Source organism: Orussus abietinus, unplaced genomic scaffold, assembly GCF_000612105.2.
Source record: "Orussus abietinus isolate OABI.00-Male unplaced genomic scaffold, Oabi_2.0 scaffold77, whole genome shotgun sequence".
NCBI classification, from domain to species: domain Eukaryota; kingdom Metazoa; phylum Arthropoda; class Insecta; order Hymenoptera; family Orussidae; genus Orussus; species Orussus abietinus.
The window spans coordinates 141,832-163,005 of NW_019394245.1; the positions used below are offsets into that span (position 1 = coordinate 141,832).

General features: G+C 40.4%; 1 protein-coding gene across 5 annotated transcripts in view; it reads right to left on the reverse strand.

Annotated features, from left to right (window-relative positions):
* The window catches only part of LOC105694680 (mitogen-activated protein kinase-binding protein 1), a 175,556-nt gene that overhangs the window by 34,393 nt on the left and 119,989 nt on the right, over positions 1-21,174 (reverse strand). For all 5 annotated transcript variants that reach the window (XM_012415567.1, XM_012415564.1, XM_023433111.1 and 2 more), the window contains one exon: positions 19,341-19,432. In XM_012415567.1, coding sequence (XP_012270990.1) covers positions 19,341-19,432 — 92 coding nt within the window. The remainder of the gene's footprint in view (positions 1-19,340; positions 19,433-21,174) is intronic.

Sequence of the window (21,174 nt, forward strand, 5' to 3'; positions counted from 1 at the left end):
ATACGATTAATTTACGGATATTCCACGATCCGCGGTGCCTGGGTAAAAACGTGAATTTTAGCAGCGAGGGTTAGCGCAAGATGTTTTGAATATCAGATTTTTCCTTAGGAAGATTGTTTAGAATTATTCGAATTGTCAATGAGATTTTTCTTTCTTCACCATAGAATATGATTTACATTTTGAACAAAATTTTTAAAAAAACGAAAAATGCTTTGCGAATATTATCCCGATATTTTCCGTACACATTGATTTATCCGTATAGTTATATTTAAAGAATAAGTGAAAAATCCGAAGAAACGTTCTTTGGCGAGTAATGTTTCCTCCTGACCATTCCCCTCGTGGCTGATAAAAAAGGAATATGTACGTTATGTGATTACACGTACAAATTGCTATTTTTGTCGATCCGGTAACAGTAACTGGTGGACCGTAAAAGAGAGTTCGCACTTCTATTTCCACCTCCGACCGCAACTTCCACGGTAACATAAGCTCAGAAGGTACAAGTAAAACTACATGTAAAACCGTAAAACTCCCGATCATATTTCACGCTATCGCCATCGCTAAAGTTGCAGTCCCACTATCGTAACCGCAGCCACTCGGCGCGACTTTGCAAATCCGACATGTTTCCTGCAATTAGAGTTTTTGAAGTAACACTTCGTACGACACGGTAGTACACGGAAGTTCACCTGTAACGGAAATGACTCATTTCGAAAAGTGAAATAGTTTTTATTTTTTCATTTTTACAGTTAATTACCGTTCACATTCGTCATTGTGTTTTAGTGTTAACACAATTTGCGTTTTCGTTAGCGTTAGTGCGCAATTCTCTCAGTTCAGTATTGACACATAAGTAAAATAAAAATAATGCAAACAAAAAAAATAAAAAAAAAAATGATATTCCCAAAATAACCGGTACCAAACGCGTAAGGGCATCTCGTGCAAGAATTAATAAGAATGATTAGTAACATGTAATGTTTCTCTCTAACTTTTGTAGTTTCACCACCAACTCGCGTGGCAGCCGCGCACCGATTTTTTCAATTACTGCCGTAACCCCATAAAACGACTGCCCTTATATTCCCACGTCTTTGTTACTTAACGCACTGTCGCAGACACCGGAATCACTTCGACTTTTAGTCTCGTTAACCTTTAATTTCTTTCCCCGAGGGAATGACTTTATCAACCATCGACAAGAGCCATTAATGAGCCCCGCCCCGAGCCGGCATGTACACCGGATTCCCCATTAAAAAAATCAAAGGCTCCGCGACTTCGTCCCAAGACCCCATGGGAACTCCGGTTCTTGTGAGAACCCCCGTTCCTGGAAGTTCCTGTAGTAACAATAATTGGATCGACTTCCTTGACTCGTTCTGGCCGAGCAAACGATTCCTACCGTGTCTCGATGTCCCGTATGAATGCGGTTTTATATATTAAGGTGATGTGAAACACGTCGAGGAACTTGATAGACGTCGATAAAGAAGATTTTTCTAAATACCTACGTTGCCGACGTTCGTTTTTATATTGACGACTATTGTACCAGATGGCATACACCATCTGTCGTTTTCGTACAATAAATATCAAGTAAAGGAAGTAAAATTCCAGAAATCCTCTGGATCCATGTTTTCTGGGGCCCTAATTGACTGCAGAGGGACACCCTGCGCCATCTGTGATTTCCAGATCAATTAAATTTTCGCTTCGACCTCGTATTCCCATCGTTTTAGCATAGAAGCGCATACAACACTTTTTTTATTTTTATCCCGTTCAAATGCGAGTTTATCGATTACCAGAGTGTTCTAAATTGTCGTAAAATTGCCCTGACCCTTTCGATTCTCATATCGGAGCCTTCGATAATTGTATATTGATCGAAATATGAGAGCTCGACGCCATTTTGGTTCTGGTCTGGGTTAAGTTAAAAAGTTTTTTCCAAAAATCCAAATTTTGAATGTGTCAGGACAATTCTTAGACGATCAGGAGTGATGTGTCAAATTTGGTCTAATACCCAGTATTGCCGCTGACGTGAATCACGTTCATAACGATACACGATACAAGTTTGCGGCGTCCAGTTTCAGAATTTCATTATTTTCGCCGGTACTCAGTATTTGAAATGGAAAAAATTTGCCGGTCGCGAGTGTGTTAAAACGCGTCAGGATCGCGAGGATCCACCTCGAGGTTCCTTCCTCCTTCCTCGTTTCCTTCCTCTGTCGATAACTCTTCCGCCGAGAGGAGGCCGAAGACGGGGCCGTGTGAAGGTGGCACACTCTCTTTGCGTCGACCCAGTAAGGCCTACCTCGGAGTCACACGTATGAGACGTACGAGTGGACACGCGCAAACCGGGGGCACATCTACGTCCTGCCGGCCGGAGTATGATGCACGCCATGCACGGGGCGCATAAACCACCTAAGTCCGGGGAGACCTGCGTGTACCGAGACGAGATACGTCTTATAAGGCTGGAAGTCGGTGAAAGGTCACTGGGTCGGTCACGCCGAGATAATTGCCAATGGCTCACCGATATCGAACTCGAACTCGAACTCGAACTCGCGAAACTGACGTGCACGCTCTCCATCGCGTGGAGCATGAACCACGTTCGTTCCGCACATGCGTTTCGAAGGGTGTGCAGATCTGAGGGGTGAAAACGCGTTGCACAGTCATGGACAGGGAAAAAAACATTTCCAAGTTAGGGGACTTTTTCAGGACAGGGTTTGGTAAGCCTTGTTTTTATACATTGTGCCATCTCTGTTAATTTAAGGTGAAGGGAAACCCCCCTCAAATCAGTCGATTCGAATACAACATTTTTTTTTAATGGTATAGGACCAAATTGTCCGTAACATTGTCACATGACTCGTGATCATCTAAGAATTGTCCTGACACATTCAAAATTTGGATTTTTGTAAAAAAATTGTCAACAGCCCAGACCAGAACCGAAATGGCGTCGAGCTCTCATATTTCGATCAATATACAATTATCGAAGGCTCCGATATGAGAATCGAAAGGGTCAGGACAATTTTACGACAATTTAGAACACTCTGGTAATCGATAAACTCGCATTTGGACGGGATAAAGGTAAAAAAAAGTGTTGTATGCGTTAAAACAATGGGAATACGAGGTCTCGAAGCGAAAATTTAATTGACCTGGAAATCACTGAAGGCGTAGGGGGTCCCTCTGCAGTCAATTAGGGCCCCAGAAAGCATGAATCCAGAGGATTTCTGGAGTTTTACTTCGATTTCTTTATAATCATTGTACGAAAACGACAGGTGAAGTATGCCATTTGATACAATATCCAATATAATTCGACCCAGCTATCAATATAAAAACGAACGTCGGCAACGTAGGCATTTAAAAAAATCATTTTTATCGACGTCGATCGAAGTTCCTCGACGTGTTTCACTTCACCTTAAGGTGACACAAAAGTGGCATCTGAGAGGTCAATCATTCGTGAAGCTTTTCTCCAAACTAGGTGTACCGAATCGTTTAAAACTTTACAAAGTGAATATGGCGAACATAACGAAGGTCCTTATCTGCAGCTAGTAATTTATAGTAAATCAAACGATAAATTGCAATTCTTTAACGTAAATGGCTTTGACAGGGTCAAATTGTTCAGTTTACCGGGTCTTTTTCTCTTAGTGTGTGCCTCCTTAGATAACCGTATGCTGTGGCAGGAATGACTCCCGGGGGAAGACAATGCCAATAATTGGTACATGCCAATCGCTTTCAACCGTTAAACAGCCAAGGACGATTTATCGCGCGCTATCCTGGCGGTATCCAGTTGCAAAGAAGCAAAAGACAGCTGCGTGGCTCGTGCGACCGCATTTACCATAATCGAGCGTAAGGTGCAAAGTATACGCACGCGTGGTCGGTACAACGGAAAGGGGAAAATGGCGCCCGTCGATTGGCCAAGAGCGCTCCGCACGCTCGCAATGATCTGCTTTTAACACGCGACATTGTAATTCCGGGGACTTATCTGTCGGGGCTGAAAAACGAATATGGCGGTAAAGGAAGTTACGAAAATTTTATCGCTAGAATGGTTACGAGCTAAATAATCATTCTTGCGGACACGTTGGCTATTTGTTTGGTTTCGATCAATACTTACGATTAGTATAATGGAAAGACAAACAAATCGACAGGAGCATCGCCTTAGTGCTATGCTGCGTATATTTACGTAGAGCTACGTTTAGGTGATATGATAAATGAAACGTGGTTACGTGTGCAATCATTTATAAGGTGACGAATCATGACAGGACAGATTCGACGCCGTCATTCATACACGGCAAACAGGGTGATGATACGAGAAGAATATACATGGGATATAGTTACAGTTGCATATACTTGTGATATTCGAAAAGTACGCGAGATACAAGTACAGTTGCACATTTTGGTGATGTTTGCACTTTTTTGTCACTTTCAATTCCGTAAGGAGTACTTCGGGTATAGTAGCGAGAGCGGTTTGCACTTTTTCCTGGCATCTGTATGTTTTTGGGGCATTTGCAATTTTTCGTGATATTTACATTTTTTTGCTGACTAATTTCTCAATGTGCCCCTCATGCTCACCTATAGATACGTCAAAATGGAACGCACCGGTTGGTCAAGAGCGCTTGTCACGCTCGCAATGATTCGCCTTTAACGCGCGACTTTGTTTCGCATACTAGAAGGCAAATATGGTGGCAAACATAGCCACGACAGAAATTCACGGCTTAATTGAAGAAGTCTTTAGGCAAGAATGGTTACGGTTGAAGTATAAAAATTCCTATGCTCGTGTTAGCGATACGTTCGGTTCCGATCGATTGCGTGTGGCCGGTACAACGGAAAGAAAAAAAATGGCGCGCACCGATTGGCCAAGAGCGGTCGTCGCGCTCGCATTAATCCATCATTAGCGCGGATAGTTGCAATCCTGCGGACGTATTTCCTTTGGTGGTGACAAATATGGCGACAAAAATAGCCACGGAGGAAAATGCACGGCTTAATTGGAGAAGTCTTTAAGGAGGAATGGTTACGGTCGAAGTATAAAAATTCCTGTGCCCATGTTGGCCATACTTTTGGTTACGATGAATGCCATTCATTCGAGAGCTTCGGCACGTTCCGGTGCCGCTTATCCTCGCCACTGAGAAAGTTTGACCGAGCAATAATCGCAGCGATAAAACTGGCGACGAAGTAAGGCGAACGGTGAAGAAAAATGGCGGCAACGACGGTCACGAAAGAGATTTCAACGGTTAATTGCAAGTGTTTTAGAAAATGGTCGCAAGTCGCGGCATTAAGACCTTCACACGCCAGCGACACTTTTAAAAGACGTCGCGTCCGATCGCGCCTTTTGTGATATCTCAATGCCTGATTTTATTCTCCTCGTTGCGAAAGTTCGACCGCAATAATCCGCAATAATTATAGCGGTAAAAATGGCGACGTAGGTGGCGGTCAAGATTGAGTAAAAACGGTGGCAAAAACGCCGCGAAAGAAATCTCAATGGTTGGTTATAAATGCGTTTTCCCTGAAGCTCGTTACAAAATTGCCCTCTTTAAATCCAATCCGATACTTTCATTTTCGCGACTCGTTCGCGATATTCGGGAGATTTCAACGCCCGTTCATTCGCCACGGGCATGACGCACTTTGCACCGAACGTAGCGGCAAAGATGGCCGCGCGAGGAAACAAGATAGAAGTCTTCGAGCGAGAGTGAAACGAGTATGGTTGCCAGTCGCCATTCTTAAAACTCGGGGCGCACGTCGACAACGCTTTCGGTTTCGACCGACGCCATTTGTTCGCGACTTTCAGAGGACCTCTCTGTTTACTTGCCACCGCAAAACTCGGGTCGCGGGACCGGTTTTTTTTTTTTTTCATTTTTCACCAAAAGCGGGTATTGCGCAAGTACCTGGTCCCGACTCGATTTCCGTTTATCGCGGGTCTGGGCGAACGCTCGAAGAGCGGTAAAGAGAAATGTTCACATGACGTGGAAGTGTCCATAAGGTGATGGTCGACACGGTTTCTTTTTCTTTTTTTTTTTTACAGGAACCGTGAAAAAGATATGATAATCAACATGATTCCGTTACCCGACCTTCCTAACTTTTCCCACGTATAGTTAGACATTGTAAAAACTATACTTTCTGGGAAAGAAAAGAACTTTTCCTAGAAATTTCTTTCTAGGAAATTATTACTCCCAGTAATCTAAACGTTTCTTACTTAAGAAATTTCTTGGCACCGGTAAAATTGACTTTGTACGAACTAATACTGTTGCGAGCCAAAATCTGACAATTGATAGCTAAGGGAAAATTGGGCACAGGAATTATTGCTCAAGGAAGGGATTTTTCCTCTTAGCGTAAAGTATTTAAACTGAATGGATGAGCCCTTGCCTATGTTTACTACTTGATGTTTCGAGAACGACTTATTTCACTTAGAAGGTATAAAAAGTGGAGAAAAAAAGACCCACGTATAATTACACCTCTTTTCGCGTTAAAAACGATCCAAGAAAGGTCTAGGTACTGATGGGAAATGCCGATTTAGGAAATTTAAATCCGATATATGAGATTTTATACAAATTTGCAAGTTTACATGTCTAATGGTTTGGTGTGATTTCGTGCTTCGATGAAATCTAAAAATAGAGACAAAGAGCACTTAGCCATGCGTGAGTACACAGTTTCCATGTTTAAACATCCCGGAAGTATACTTACGCGAGGTCGATGTCAAACATTGAATCTGAACGAATACAATTTAAACTCTACACTGTTAAAAAAATTGATTTTTCATAAAATTCATACACTTTTAGTACATAAGGTTGTAATACAATTATACATTTTCTATTCGGAAGTTACTTGGTACACATTATTTATAATTTTCTGAGATGAGTATTTAATTTGATGATACTATTTTATAAATTTATAAATGTGTCTTCTAAAATTATCACTTTTTTTTAAATAATTTTACTACATAGGAATGTCCTGAAATTATGACACATATATCATAAAACTACTAATATCCTTCATAATTTTATTACATACGTGTATATTAAATTTATAACATGTTATATACTATATTTGAAACTATGTTACAAAATTAGTATACCATGTCTGAATAAAACTTGTATAAAAAATGTTATAGAATTCAAACAATTTTATTAACAGTGTAGTTTATTGATTCACGTTTCACGTTGCTTAAAGTAACTTCGTCTTAACGAGGTAGAAAAATAAAAACAGGAAATCGCAGTAGCGCGTAAGTGCCAATTATACACGTTTTGCAATGTGGGAACTTAAACTACAGTAAAGGTATCACGTAGATCGTCCGATTGATCGATTGGTCGCCAACGTGGGAAATTGAGCGAAGTTATCTACGACCAAAAACAATTATGCAAATTAAGTGCACGGTACCCGTTTACGGACTGTTGCAAAAGACAGGGTGCGGGTAAAGGTTTTCATGGTTTCTTCGGTTCCAGCGGCAGATCGAGAACCCGACACTAATTCAATTAAATCCTAATCCGCAGCCTAACCCACCGAAGTTCATCCATTCCAGAAGAATAGTTCCCCACGGGACTCTACGGTTGACCCGACACGAGGAATCGAATTACCAAAGGTGTGGCGTTTGCGAGGAAGAAATTGCTGCCGGCGTGGAAATTCAACGACAGCGATAATGATAGCAACGCAATTTGTAACCACATCATTCATGGTTGTTGCTTATCATGACTGTGATTTTAGGTTAATTCTAGACAACTCTGGGTACCGTTGAAGGTAGTCCAAATGAGGCCAAAGTGTTAGAAGTTAAGGTGATACGAAAATGGTATCTAAGGGGTCTCGATTATGCAATTTTTCTCCGGACTACGTGTACCGAATTGTTTGAAATTTTACCACGAGAATACGAAGGCCATAAGGAAGGTCCCGGCAACCATGAAATTACATTTTTCAATTCGTATATAAACATTCTTTTACTTTTTTATACAAACTGAAATTTATGGGGGCCAGGACCTTGATTAGGGTTTCCATATTTACGGAGTAAAATTTCAAACGATTCGATAATTTAGGTAGAAGAAAAGTTTCATAAACGATTGACCCCTTAGATGTCATTTTTGTATCACCTTAAAAAATCGTAGGCACACTGCCGATGATAAACCTAAGTACGTAATTTGAAACATGTCTGATTTGAATTTATCGAATGTGTGTGGTAAAATACCATACGTTTCCTAAAGACGATATGAAGCGCTGAGAAATTTAATCGAGGTCGATAAATTAAAATTCATCTATACCGTTTTTGGTGGGGCATTTTGAATACTCAAGTAGTAATATAAGCTGACACGTCACGTTCCCGACATTTTTATTTATGATGGAGTCTTTCAGAATTCATGTTGAGAATTATACGAACTAAAGCGATCCATATGTAATTTCGAGAAAGTAATGATGAAGAGATCGACGTAAAACTGTCGAAATCCCGCGAATTCATAATTCTAACGACTGTTTAGGACCAACGCCGCCATCTGTGACGTTTAGCTGCAACTAAATTTAAGCTCTAAAACCACGCGTTAGCCTCGAGACAAGCCAGCCACATTCTCTTGCAATCGTTGGTGAAAGTACTTTCCACATTTTCCTATCTGACTCTGTAATATTCCATTTCTACGGTATTCTAAATTGTTCGAGCTAGGTCCTGAAACTCTTCATTTTCGATTCTAAGTCTCCAAGAAGCGTAAAACATCGAAAACGTGCACGGATGTTGATTCTAGTGCACGATGAGTAAATAAATTTTTGATGAAAAATGAAATTTCATGAGCTCCAGGACCTACTTTAGGGCTTCCATATTCACGTGGTAAAATTTGAAACGTATCGGTACATCCAATTCGGATAATACTTTCCCCAATGATTTGACTTCTCAGATATATATATAGGCTGACTCTTTCATATCACCTTAAAGTTCAGCAGCACCTAGGTTACAACTACTATTCTAGGTATATTTTCGTTGACAATTGAATTAGAAATCTTCCTTGTAGCATTTCACTAAATTACTGGGGTTTTCGAAGTATCCGAGGGTACTATTTTTCTACTAGTCGGTTTCGCTTTCAATTTAGCCTCGCATCTTTATGTATGACCAAGGTGTGTGTACTCTGTTGAGGCAGCACCAGTGGCTCGGAGAAGATTAATGCTCGTGGGTGTGCACGTTGAAATGCTTTCCGACCGGAATAATTGCAGGGGTAGCCCGAGAGATGCTCGGACTTCAGTTATGCTCGGAACAAGGATGGCATTTAGAAGCACGTCTTGAAAAAAAGGATCATACTGATCGAACCTGCAGTATGATGCAGTGCGAGGAAAAATTAGTGACAAATATTGAACCTATACCAAACAAGAAAGCAAGGTTTCAACAGCTTCATATATAATAAACATGATACATGATACGATGCAATTTCAAAAGACACCATTTTAATGAACTTCGACATAAATCATCTAAAAAATTCGAGTTCTTCTCTGTTCCGAAGAGTACTACAAAAAATGTCAAGGAATTACAGATACCTCACGAAGACAACTGCAGAAAGAGTAGAATATGATTCACGAAGGAAGGTGTCATCGTTCCAATTTCGTTTCACTTTCAATTTAGCCCCGCATGTTTATGTATGACCGAAATGTATATACTCATAAGGAAACATTCCCAAGTGTCCGCCGTCGATCTTATTGATTTCCATATATGGTGAAGAACACAAAAATCTAAGAGACACTTCTTTTTTTTATCTGCAATGGTCCACATTTAAGGGATGAAACAACCCCCCAAAGTTTGGCAAAAATTCGATTTTTATATTAATTTTCGTAGAAGCAGGGGAGGAATTTCGACGAAACTTGGCATAAACGTATTCTGTATAAGAATGGCGAAAACACAATATTGTCCAGGAATGTTACACCACCTGAAAGGGGTGAACTACCCTTCAGGCGAAATTTTCTTGTAATACCTACTCAAAAAGTACTCCTACTGAAGTTCCACCTACGCCATGTGATTGTTGACGAAAAATGAGGAAATACGTGTTGTTTGCTTTTTGCCAATAAACATTTATACATCGGTTGAAAAGAATGGATGTAGATGGTATATGAGTATATCCCGACTATCTTTATTGGTTAATATAGTCATCGAATCTGTTGCAAAACAATTTCAGTCTCTTACTGTTTTTTTAATTTATTACTTTATTAATAACTCCTACGTGTCCACGAGTCATTTTTTAAGGGCATTAGACCAAACTGTCCGAAACTTTGACACATCACTCCTGATGATGTAAGAATAGTCCTGTCACATTCAAAATTTGGATCTTTTAACAAAATTATTTAACTTACCTCAGACCAGAACCAAAATGGCGCCGAGCTCTCATATTTCGATCAATATACAATTATCGAAGGCTCTGATATGAGGAACGAAAGGGTCATGAGAATTTAACGACAATTTAGAACACTCTGGTAATCGATAAACTCGCATTTGAACGGGATAAAGGCAAAAAAAGTGTTGTATGCGCTTCTATGCTAAAACGATGGGATTACGAGGTCTCGGAGTGAAAATTTAATTTACCTGGAAATCACAGATGGCGCAGGGGGTCCCTCTGCAGTCAATTAGGGCCCCAGAAAGCACGAATCCAGAGGATTTCTGGAGTTTTACTTCGATTTCTTGATATTTATTGTACGAAAACGACAGGTGGAGTATGCCATTTGGTACAATATCCAATATAATTCTACCCAGCTGTCAATATAAAAGCGAACGTCGGCAACGTAGGCATATAGAAAAATCTTCTTTATCGACGTCGATCAAGTTCCTCGACGTGTTTCACTTCACCTTAACCCCGCGTCTTCGCGTACAACGTATAGGAGTTCGTCCTCCATCGAGTCGGTATGGGATCGGCGACTCGGAAAAGATTAATGCCCTCGGATGTACTAGTTAAGATGCTCTTCTATCGGGATAATTGCCACCGAGGCTACCCTCGGAACGAAGACGGAATCGAATCGCGACGGCACAGCTGGAGCGTTCGAGTTGCGAAAAGGCCGCAGATCTCTCGACCTGACTCGGGCGGAAAAGTCGATGCAAATTAGTCGGCGATCGATCGTCGCATCCGGTTGCTCGAGCTGCTTATTAAAACGTTCTGCCGGGAAGTTAAGTCACGCCGAGTGCGCGGGGTACAGTCCATTGAACCGCGGGTGTCAGGTTGCGAATTAACGTTAATTGCGGTACCAGCAATTAGCGGCAGTTTGCGCGATTAAGATGAAGTGAAACACGTCGAGGAACTTGATCGACGTCGATAAAGAAGCTTTTTCTAAATGCCTACGTTGTCAACGTTCGTTTTTATATTGACAGCTGTGTCGAATTATATTGGATATCGTACCAAATGGCATACTCCACCTGTCGTTTTCGTACAATAAATATCAAGAAATCGAAGTAAAACTCCAGAAATCCTCTGGATTCATGCTTTCTGGGGCTCTAATTGACTGCAGAGGGCCCCCTGCGCCATCTGTGATTTCTAGGTCGATTAAATTTTCACCCCGAGATCTCGTATTCCCATCGTTTTAGCATAGAAGCGCATACAACAATTTTTCTACCTTTATCCCGTTCAAATGCGAGTTTATCGATTACCAGAGGGTTCTAAATTGTCGTAAAATTCTCCTGACCCTTTCGTTTCTCATATCGGAGTCTTCAATAATTGTATATTGATCGAAATATGAGAGCTCGACGCCATTTTGGTTCTGGTCTGGACTAAGTTAAAAAATGGTGGTCAAAAACCCAAATGTTGAATGTGTCAGGACAATTCTTAGACGATCAGGTGTGATGTGTCAAAGTTTCGGACAGTTTGCTCTAATACCCTTAAAAAAAAGTGTTGTATTCGAATCGACTGATTTGAGGGGGGTTTCACTTCACCTTAACGCCCCGTCGAGGCGATCCCTCGGAAATTTCGTCCGGGATCACCGAGAAAGAGACCCTCTCGAAGGGAGACGATCGCCGATCTCCGCGGCACAACCCTCGGTCGGTCGTAAGTTGGTAAAAGTACTTACCAGGACACTCCGCACTTTTTTCCCCTTTCACGAGCTCGAGGGTTTGCCGAGTCTTTCCGCTAATAAGAAACCGCAAGAGCCGCGCACTCTCCTGGGCGATAATTAATTCCGCCTCGAGAAGGTCGAGAGGGTTCACCCTGAGATCATTTTTAAGTACTTACATCATTTACTTTGGAGGCGAGAAAAATCCTTGAGCACGTAAAGTATTTTAAGGAATTTTAATGCCGACTCTAAGAGCCATTTTAGGTGAACTTTGAGTAATATGTTAATTCTTCAGTAAATTACCCGGGTCTTGCGAAGAAAGTGATTTTGAATTCCGATGAAAGTGTTGTCTAGTAATTAGGTAACATTCTGTTACATACCCTCTTTTGCATAATCAAATTCGACGTCGAATTCTATGACGATACAAAGGGAGCAGAGGAGGGCTCTGTGAAATTTATATCGAGTTAATGATTTCCTCTAGATTTAGATAGTCAAGGACGGAAGAAGCTCACCGGTGGGAGGATACGTGCAGGAAGTATCAGCGGAAAGAATAATTAATTTCTCTATTAACCACGCTCTCTTTAGATTTTAATGAACATAAAGCCTCGAAAAACGATTCGTTTGGAATTTATCGGTTTAAGGAGGATTTAAGTTCTCACGGTAATTATGGAAACACTTACTTAACCGTTTTCACTTTCTTTCCATACACGGAAAATCTAATCTGTGAAAGAGTGAATTAGCAATGTCAATTTACGTTACGAATACATTAAACGGAGTTTCTTTTTTTTTTTCTTTTCACTTTACAGTACCTAGATTTTGGCAACCCCATTATTTCGGTGACACCGAACTCGCAAGAGGAAGAAACGACCTCGATGTTCTATTTCCCCAGGCCAAAGTCGACATATATGGAACGAAAAGACAGTTTCTACGTGAATGATTGCATCCGGCAGAATCCTGGCAAATGGACATTCCACGAAATCGATGATTCGAGCGGAACTCGATCGAATGGAAAAGTCCCCGAAAGAGGGTTCCGTGTATCATTGCGAAGTGCAGCATCTTTGGTCCATTTCCCGGCCTTGTCTCGTTCATCTTCAATTTTCTTTTCTTCTCGCAGAAACTTTAATAAAACGAAGCCTTTACAGGGTTTACCTATGATGGACCGATTACATTCTCTTGTCTTACGGAATCTTAATTGCTCCCCGAATTAACTCGATATCTCTCGACGGAGAGAAAAAACGGATTTAGAAAAATCTTCTTTATCGACGTCGATCAAGTTCCTCGAGGTGTTTCACTTCACCTTAATCGGGAGTTGGAAAAAGTCCGGCTTCTCTTAGCACTTTCGCGGACAGACTCGATCGCAGTTTCTAGCCGACAATTTGGCTAAGCGAATTTGCACTTTCACGGAGACTCGATAGCGGTCTCAATCGGCCAATCTATCTAAGCGAATTAAACGGTGGGCGAGGTGATGCAAGCCTCCGTACGTGCCGGAGGATCGCCGGATCGATCGAATCGGGCCATCTCGATCGTGCACCTGTTAAATCATCGCTCATGCTATCCCGTTAATCCGAATCGATCGGATCCGATCGATCTAACGATCGCCCTGTCAGAGAGACGGCGAGCCTGCAAGGAAACACTAAATTCTACGAGATCGAGTTTAACAGCGGATAAAGTTTATCCGATTAACGTCACGCTCTTAAAAATGTCTATTTAAGGTGATATGGAAGAGTCAGCCTATATATATATCTGAGAGGTCAAATCGTTGGAGAAAGTTTCCTCCGAATTGGGGGTATCCATTCGTTTGAAATTTAACCACGTGAATATGGAGGCCCTAAAATAGGTCCTGAAACTAATGAAATTTAATTTTTCATCAAAAATTTATTTACTCATCGTGGACTAGAATCAACATTCGGGCACGTTTTCGATGTTTTACGCTTCTTGGAGACTTAGAATCGAAAATGAAGAGTTTCAGGACGTAGCTCGAACAATTTAGAATACCGTAGAAATGGAATATTACAGAGTCAGATGGGAAAATATGGAAAGTACTTTCACCAACGATTGCAAGAGAATGTGGCTGGCTTGTCTCTGGGTTAACACGTGTTTTTTTTAGCAAAAATTTAGTTGCAGCTAAATGTTACAGATGGCGACGTTGGTCCTAAACAGTCGTTAGAATAATGAATTTTCGGGATTTCGACAGTTTTACGTCGATCTCTTTATCATTACTTTCCCGAAATGGCATATGGATCGCTTTAGTTCGTATAATTCTCAACGTGAATTGTGAAAGACTTCATCATAAATATAAATGTCGAGAACGTGACGCGCCAGCTTATGATACCACTTAAGTATTCAAAATGACGCTCCCACCAGAAAGGGTATAAATGAATTTTAATTAATTTATGTCGATTAAATTTCTCAGCGCCTTCCATATCATCTTAAGTCAAAGAATAAATGATTTCGAGAACATTTTCTCGAAAGGAATGTTTACAAGAAATATCTTCAGACTTTTCATATATTAAAAAAACGCGCGTTACAGACAAAGAGTCTGGAATACACAGGGACGAATAAACGCGATTCTTGAAATAGTTTGAAATTTAATATACAATTTTTATGTATACATATTTAACGTGGCATCAAACAATTGTAATTAGCGATGGTAACACATATTTATGTGGCTTTCATTCATGTATTGCTTTCCCTTTCTCAACATCTATTAGCCTCTCGGATTATTTGAGGTACCTTTTTTAATAATTCACCCCAGGAGGCGAGCGAATCGCGAAGTCGGAGGCCTTGATTCACTTATGTCCCCATAAAATAAAAATAAGAATAAGGAGTGACAATTGGAAAAAAAAACTCCGTTCCATTTTTTATAAGGAGAGGAATTTCCTACTATCGGTCCCGACGCTGTCCAGAGAGAGCTTTTCCCCGGATTACTTTCCCCGACACCGACGTAGCCTGGCCCGTGGCCAATGAAATTGTAAATGAAGTTTGTCGCGCCGGAAATTGTAACTTTGTCGCGCAGGCAAACGTAACTTGGCGCCTACGCGACAAAGTTACGCGACAGTAATTCCGTCGCGTCGAGGACCGTAATTTCACAGCTTGAGAAAAATCTCTCTCTCGGTGGGGCGACATTCCTCGACTCGAGTAAGTCATCTCGGTAAATACCGCGTGGGTTCCTCGACTTTAGACAAAGGGACTCGACGACACTGACCCTTATAATTAGTGCCCAATAGTTAATATTTTTAGTTGTTTCAATTGCTTGAGTTTGTAATGGCTTAAAGTACCTCTTCCTTTGATTTGTCAATATTCGCGATTGTCTTGAATTAATTCGCCCATTCCTCGTTATCAATTTCCGTATTACTCGCTTATTTCCGCATTAAATTAATTTATATATACATCCTTTATTCGTTGATATATATCTCACTAAAAAGGGATTTTCCGAAATTCAACCCCAAACGGGGTGAAAAGGGGTAGAGGATGTTTTAACAAATTTCTTAATATCTTCGAAGTGCGCTGAGATATCGACTTGGTTTTTACTTAAAAAGAGTACATAACAAATGCCTAAAAACCAACTTTAGGATTTAACCCTTTAACTAAGGCGGTGAAAAGGGATAAAAAAGAAGATTATAAATCTCGAGATGACTTTTCCTATGTGCAATTACGTTTTGAAACAGAGAACTCAATTTTTCTTTTTTTTTTTTTATAACCTATACCTCTGTTATTTATGTAATTTTCAACGAATATAGAAAAATTAGCGTCACTGTTTTATTCTCTATTTTGTCCTTAATACCCTGCTTTTTGAATTATGTAAATATTGCTTTTCGTTTGGTTTTTACGAGCCTTTTTCCAAATCCTAGTAAAATTGTAAAATTCGGCCGGTTATTTTCGAATAAGCACCTCTTTTTCGCCCGGCACTAAAAGGGTTAAAATTTAGCTTGACCAATTTCTTCTAGAGATATCTCCATATTAAGGAACGATATTTTCTTTCTCGGTCTCGCTGGAACTTCGTATAACTAGATCGTGGTAAAAGCTGCTCCCCACTTTCTTATATGCTCAGCCATTACACGCACCTATCCGACAATCAATCGAAGCGAATTAAAAGGTGGGCGAGTCGTTAGGATTTATCGCGTGCGTTGGTGGATTATGAGATCGATCGGATCTGCGGGCATCTCGGGCGGTCGTTAAATCATTGCCGGTCTATGTCGATTCGAATCGGTCGGATTTAATCGATTTAACCCACAATGGGCCCACGGTCCGAGATCCGCGGACCATTACATTGCTCCAAGGCGCACAAACGTTTAACTTTTACAATTGCATTCGCGTTAACTTTTGACGGCGCCAAGCGGTGCAACCGGGCACGAACCTGCTAAAAAACGCATGAAAACCGCGATTCAATGGAAACGATTTGCCACTGGCACCGTGGCGAGGGAATTTCCTGCTCTATTCCTCTTTCGAATATTTACTACCAGAAATTTAACATGACCTTACCGAAAAGTTGGAAAAGGAAAACGCTAGGTTTTACCTAAGTACCGTATATAATGATTCTACGGCTCTCGGGTGAAAAAGCTTAGGAAGCAAGAGTGCATTAATGATGTGCGTTATAAAACAGTATCTCGAATATCTAATACCAATATTTACCGGTTTCGTCTGTGCTGCTAACGATTCTTGAATGTAAAGTTAAGGGAGAAATAAAATTTGCGGGGTAAAATCATGGAAATTAGTAACAGGGATGTATAATTTTTTTCTATTTGTATGGGACGAAATACACTTTTACTGAAAATAAAACTTTGAATATATATCAATTTGTTATCGAATTTTCTCAAGGATTGGTTTCAATGTAAGCACTAACTTGGTATAAAAAAACCTTACGATGGTCTCTTAAAAAAATAGGTCTCCATTTAAATTTTGTCCCTATAAACTTGAATTTTCATCGACGCGCAATAGAAGCGAGTAAAAAGGACTTCATGCTAAACAAATATTTCGAAGTTAGAGATTGGAGCTGGAGATTATTTTGGATGAAAAAAGAAAGGAAAAAAAAATAGTTTCTTTTGAATCGGTCTTTGTAGCGTTTCTTGAAAAGAGGCGCTTTCACGCGACAGGTAAAGCAGGTAATGCAGGTCTCTCTATAAACGTTCTGCCGGTTACGAGGCGTGGAAATTGCAGAAGGTGGAAAATTAAATGAGAGTTAAGGTGAGCCCGTTACCTCGGCGAAGGACAAACTTGGCCGAGTGCACGACGCATTCCCCGGGCATACGGTAATGCTCTCTCGGTGTTGCGATAAAACGAGATAATCTCTTAATCTCACTTTCGCCATTCTCCCATTCAGGCCTTCACGGAAAAGGAGGAAAGAAATGGCGCCTCTCTTGTGCGATCGGCATTTACCCGTGACAATGGGCCGCCATATTTTCCAGGAGAGACCGCGAACAAGATTCCTCCTTCCTTCGCTTTTGCTCGCTCGATATGCCTTTCAAAGTCGGCCATTTAACATTTTAAATTAAGGGCAAGAAGGAAAAGGGTAAAAATGGTCGAAGCGATCTCAGAGTGCATTCAATTCCGTAATGAAAAAGACTATTGACGCAACCGGTGCAATTTAAGGTGACCCACTTACTGGATCATTTATATCGCGATATTTATATAGAAAAAATGTCAACTCCCATTTCAATTTAAACCTGGATATATACAGAGAGAAAAGGGATACGACAACGGAGCACTTGGGTAGGTAGTTATTTTCATCCCACTCGCTGAAAAATTCAAGAATTTCACCGAGGTGATGGCCGAGCTTATGTACACCTGTACTATGGTGTGTATACCACTTTCTAGCAATACTTAATATATTCTCTCGCCTGCACAAATATTTAAGCAATTTTACCGTGAAGGTTCAACGAAAGTAGGTAACATCTGTACGTGGAAATAGGTACCTAGTTATTACCTCGCAAAGTGAAGTTCAAGAGTCTCGGGTTTACGGTAGACTGAAAATTGAAAATCTCCTCGAAAGTAGGATCCAGGAAAGGCTGTTTAGCTTTCGAGCGATAATATGAACTCGTTGGCGAAGGAGGCGCAAATTGGTCCTCCAGTCATTGGCCAAACGAGGTGCCATTTCGTCAGTCTAACGCACAGGTAATGAGTAGGGTCGCGATAAAGAGGAGCGGAGGACCTTTTCTCGAAAATTAGGGAGGCAAAATGCCCTCGAAATAAACGTAGTAATCGAAAGTGTGTTATATGTGGGAATAATTTTATAAGCATGACTTTTGGCAGAGTGTTCTAGGGCGCGCCTATAAATCCTCTCAACGTAGTGTAACATTCCCGGTAGATGTTTGTCGGCGTGTTTGTTTCGGTTGACATAGAGAATCACTGAACGGATTTTGAAGCGGTTTTCACCGTACTTTAAAGCATCTTGCTAAGAAAATTTAGGTGCATGAAACATTAATATACGAAAAGAAAGACTCGAAGAGTGACGATTATACTGAAACAAGTCGATCAGAAAACGACCGTGCGAGCGTGTTCTTATGATTCCCGCGTGAAGTCAGGGCGGGTCCTGATAAAACTATGAACCATGAAAAGTTTCTCTATGAGCCGACTTCGATTGTCTTCGACAAGTTTAACGTTTTCCACTAAAACGTAGAATGCAGGAGAATCCGAAATAGGTTTGATACTCCAAAAATTGACGGCGGAAACGACAGACAGGAGCTGAACCCAGGTGCGTATAACTGGCACCTCCACCTTTACAAAATTCAAATTTCTTTGTCTTAACATGTGCTTTTGAATTCGTATATTTCCTAACCGGTAAGATAAGAATTTGTAATATATAAAATAAACAGTCATGTGGTATCGATATACTATTACAGCGGCGACTTAAAATGTTGAAAAAAAAAAATAATAATATTTAATAAATTTTATAAACGTAAAGATTGGGACTCTTCCATTTGAATTAAAATAGTATTCGTGGACGAATTTCACTAGAAAACATCGTTAGCTTAGGTGGTATAGCCCTTGAGACCCGCCCCAGTCACCCGAAGACTCCCAGATTGTTAAATAAATAAATACATAAATTCATTGAATAAAGGTTCACTTAAAGAGCATCCCCTGTAATTGGATAAGGCTACAAAGAATTTTTTCATGTTATATATTACAAATTTGTGTTTTACATGTTAAAAAGTACAAGATTGGTCGTGGCAACCAAGTAGGTTGGCTCCTGCTCCCGACTCGATTGGCTACGGCAACCAAATAAGTTTGTTCCCGGAACAAAGTGAATCGGTTCCCGCAGTCGAATAAGATTAACTACCGTAACCGAGTAGATAAAATTTGAAAGAAATTAGTACATCCGATTCAGAGAAAAGTTTGATGAACGATTGATCCCTAAGATACCACTTTCACATCCCCTTAATCCTGATGGAAAATCGACTTACCCAGCAGGATAAGCGACCAGCTCGCTGGTGGTGTCGCAGTCCAAAGCTGCATTGCTGGACACGGTCACACCCAGGACGCGTTCTAGTTTGATCTGTAACAAATTAGATTGTTATTAATAGAAGCTTAAACTTGCCGGGTGTTCGCATCGGCAACTGGGTCGATCGAACTTTACTTCTATAATCTCGAAGTTCTGCGACGATCGCCTCGCGACTTCGTGTCCGAAGCAACGTGTTTTCTTTCAAACACACAAAAAAAAAAAAATAAGGAGCGGTCAGAGGAGCAAATATTGGCTTTTCTTAAATAGACCTTCTTTCTCCGGCTCGATGAAAAGTTCATAATCTTCAAGAGAGGTATAGAAATAAAATTCCGTCTCTTAAGTAAACGGCTGAGAAAAAGCTTCCGAGAAAAAGCGCGAGATCGTGACCCATCGACGGGTTTTATTTCTGCCTCGCATGACACGCTTCTGCAGTTTATAAAAAGGCTAAGGCCGTGCAAAGAAGCCCTCTTTGAGTAAAGGAAAGAAAAAGAGTTGAGACACCTCAGGGTAATTCAATAAGGAAGACTTTGTTTAGACAGAGCGGGTCGATGACGGGTTAAGTGTTAAGAATTAAGGAAAAATTACTGAATGTATAAGTGTGCTGCATGTCATTTAGAAAGTAGTTAGGAAAAAGTCCGTTTTTGCTGATCTACTTGAGGTGATATGAAAGGGTCATTCTATAGGTACATATGAAAATGTGAAAATATTTATAAAACTTTTTTCCAAACTCGGTGCACCGAATAATCTGAAACTTTAACACGTGATTGTGTAGGTCCAAATGAAGGTTCTGAAATTCACGAAATTTTACTTTTGGAATAAAGTTTCCTTTTTCAGTTCTTGTCCGCGATAGGTACATTTTTTGTTTAAATTTAATTTCCCGAGTTTTAAGACTTTTATTAGGATTTCCATAATCAAATTGTCGAACTATTCGGTGCATCCTGTTTGGGGAAAAGTTTTAGAAATACTTTGACTATGTGGTATGAAAGTGTCACATATATATGACACTTTCATAACACATTAATGATCATGATCAGCAGTTTTATCCATCAGTTATTAAGTTATTAGATATATGTTTCATTACCTATTTCCCTAAATACATTAATAACGCGCCATGTATTCATATACCAAACTCTTTTCCTTACTAAATGAAAGGAACGAATAATTATGAATTTTCTAAGATCTCGCATGTTGAATATTAACACATACGACGCACTCAGTGATGCACTCGAGATGCATATCCTTGACGACAGTCTTGTCGGCCTAATATGACTGCCAAGGCTGCAGCAGCCTTTGGAACAAATTCCTTCGAGTTATTGCCATTATTCATCGGATGTCTTTTGTATTAAAATCGAGGTCGAGATCGGTAGAGATTTAACGTCTTTCGGCAATACTTTTCGACGGTGAAATCACGGGGCAATGCATTTTAAGCGACAATGGGGATTCCTTTCCGCTTAGCTGCATAACCGGGACGAATCTCGGAACGATTCCGGATTCCCAGGAGGCGTCTTTGCCGTTTAGATTAAAATGCAAATATCTCTACTACACCATTCAAGCTGTTTGGTATTCAAATTATAAGTGGTCAAAAAGTTAATTATAACCCTCCTGGTAACAGGTAAAGACTACTTTTTGACCAAATAGGTATAATATTCTAAACTCCAACAGCTAAACTGCTTAAAATCCAAGACGCTCAAATAAATAAAAAAATAAAAATAAAAAACCAGCGGCGTACCTTGAAATTGTCGGATATAAAAACTTGCTCAAATTCAATGCATGAATAATTTAAAAAATTCCACATT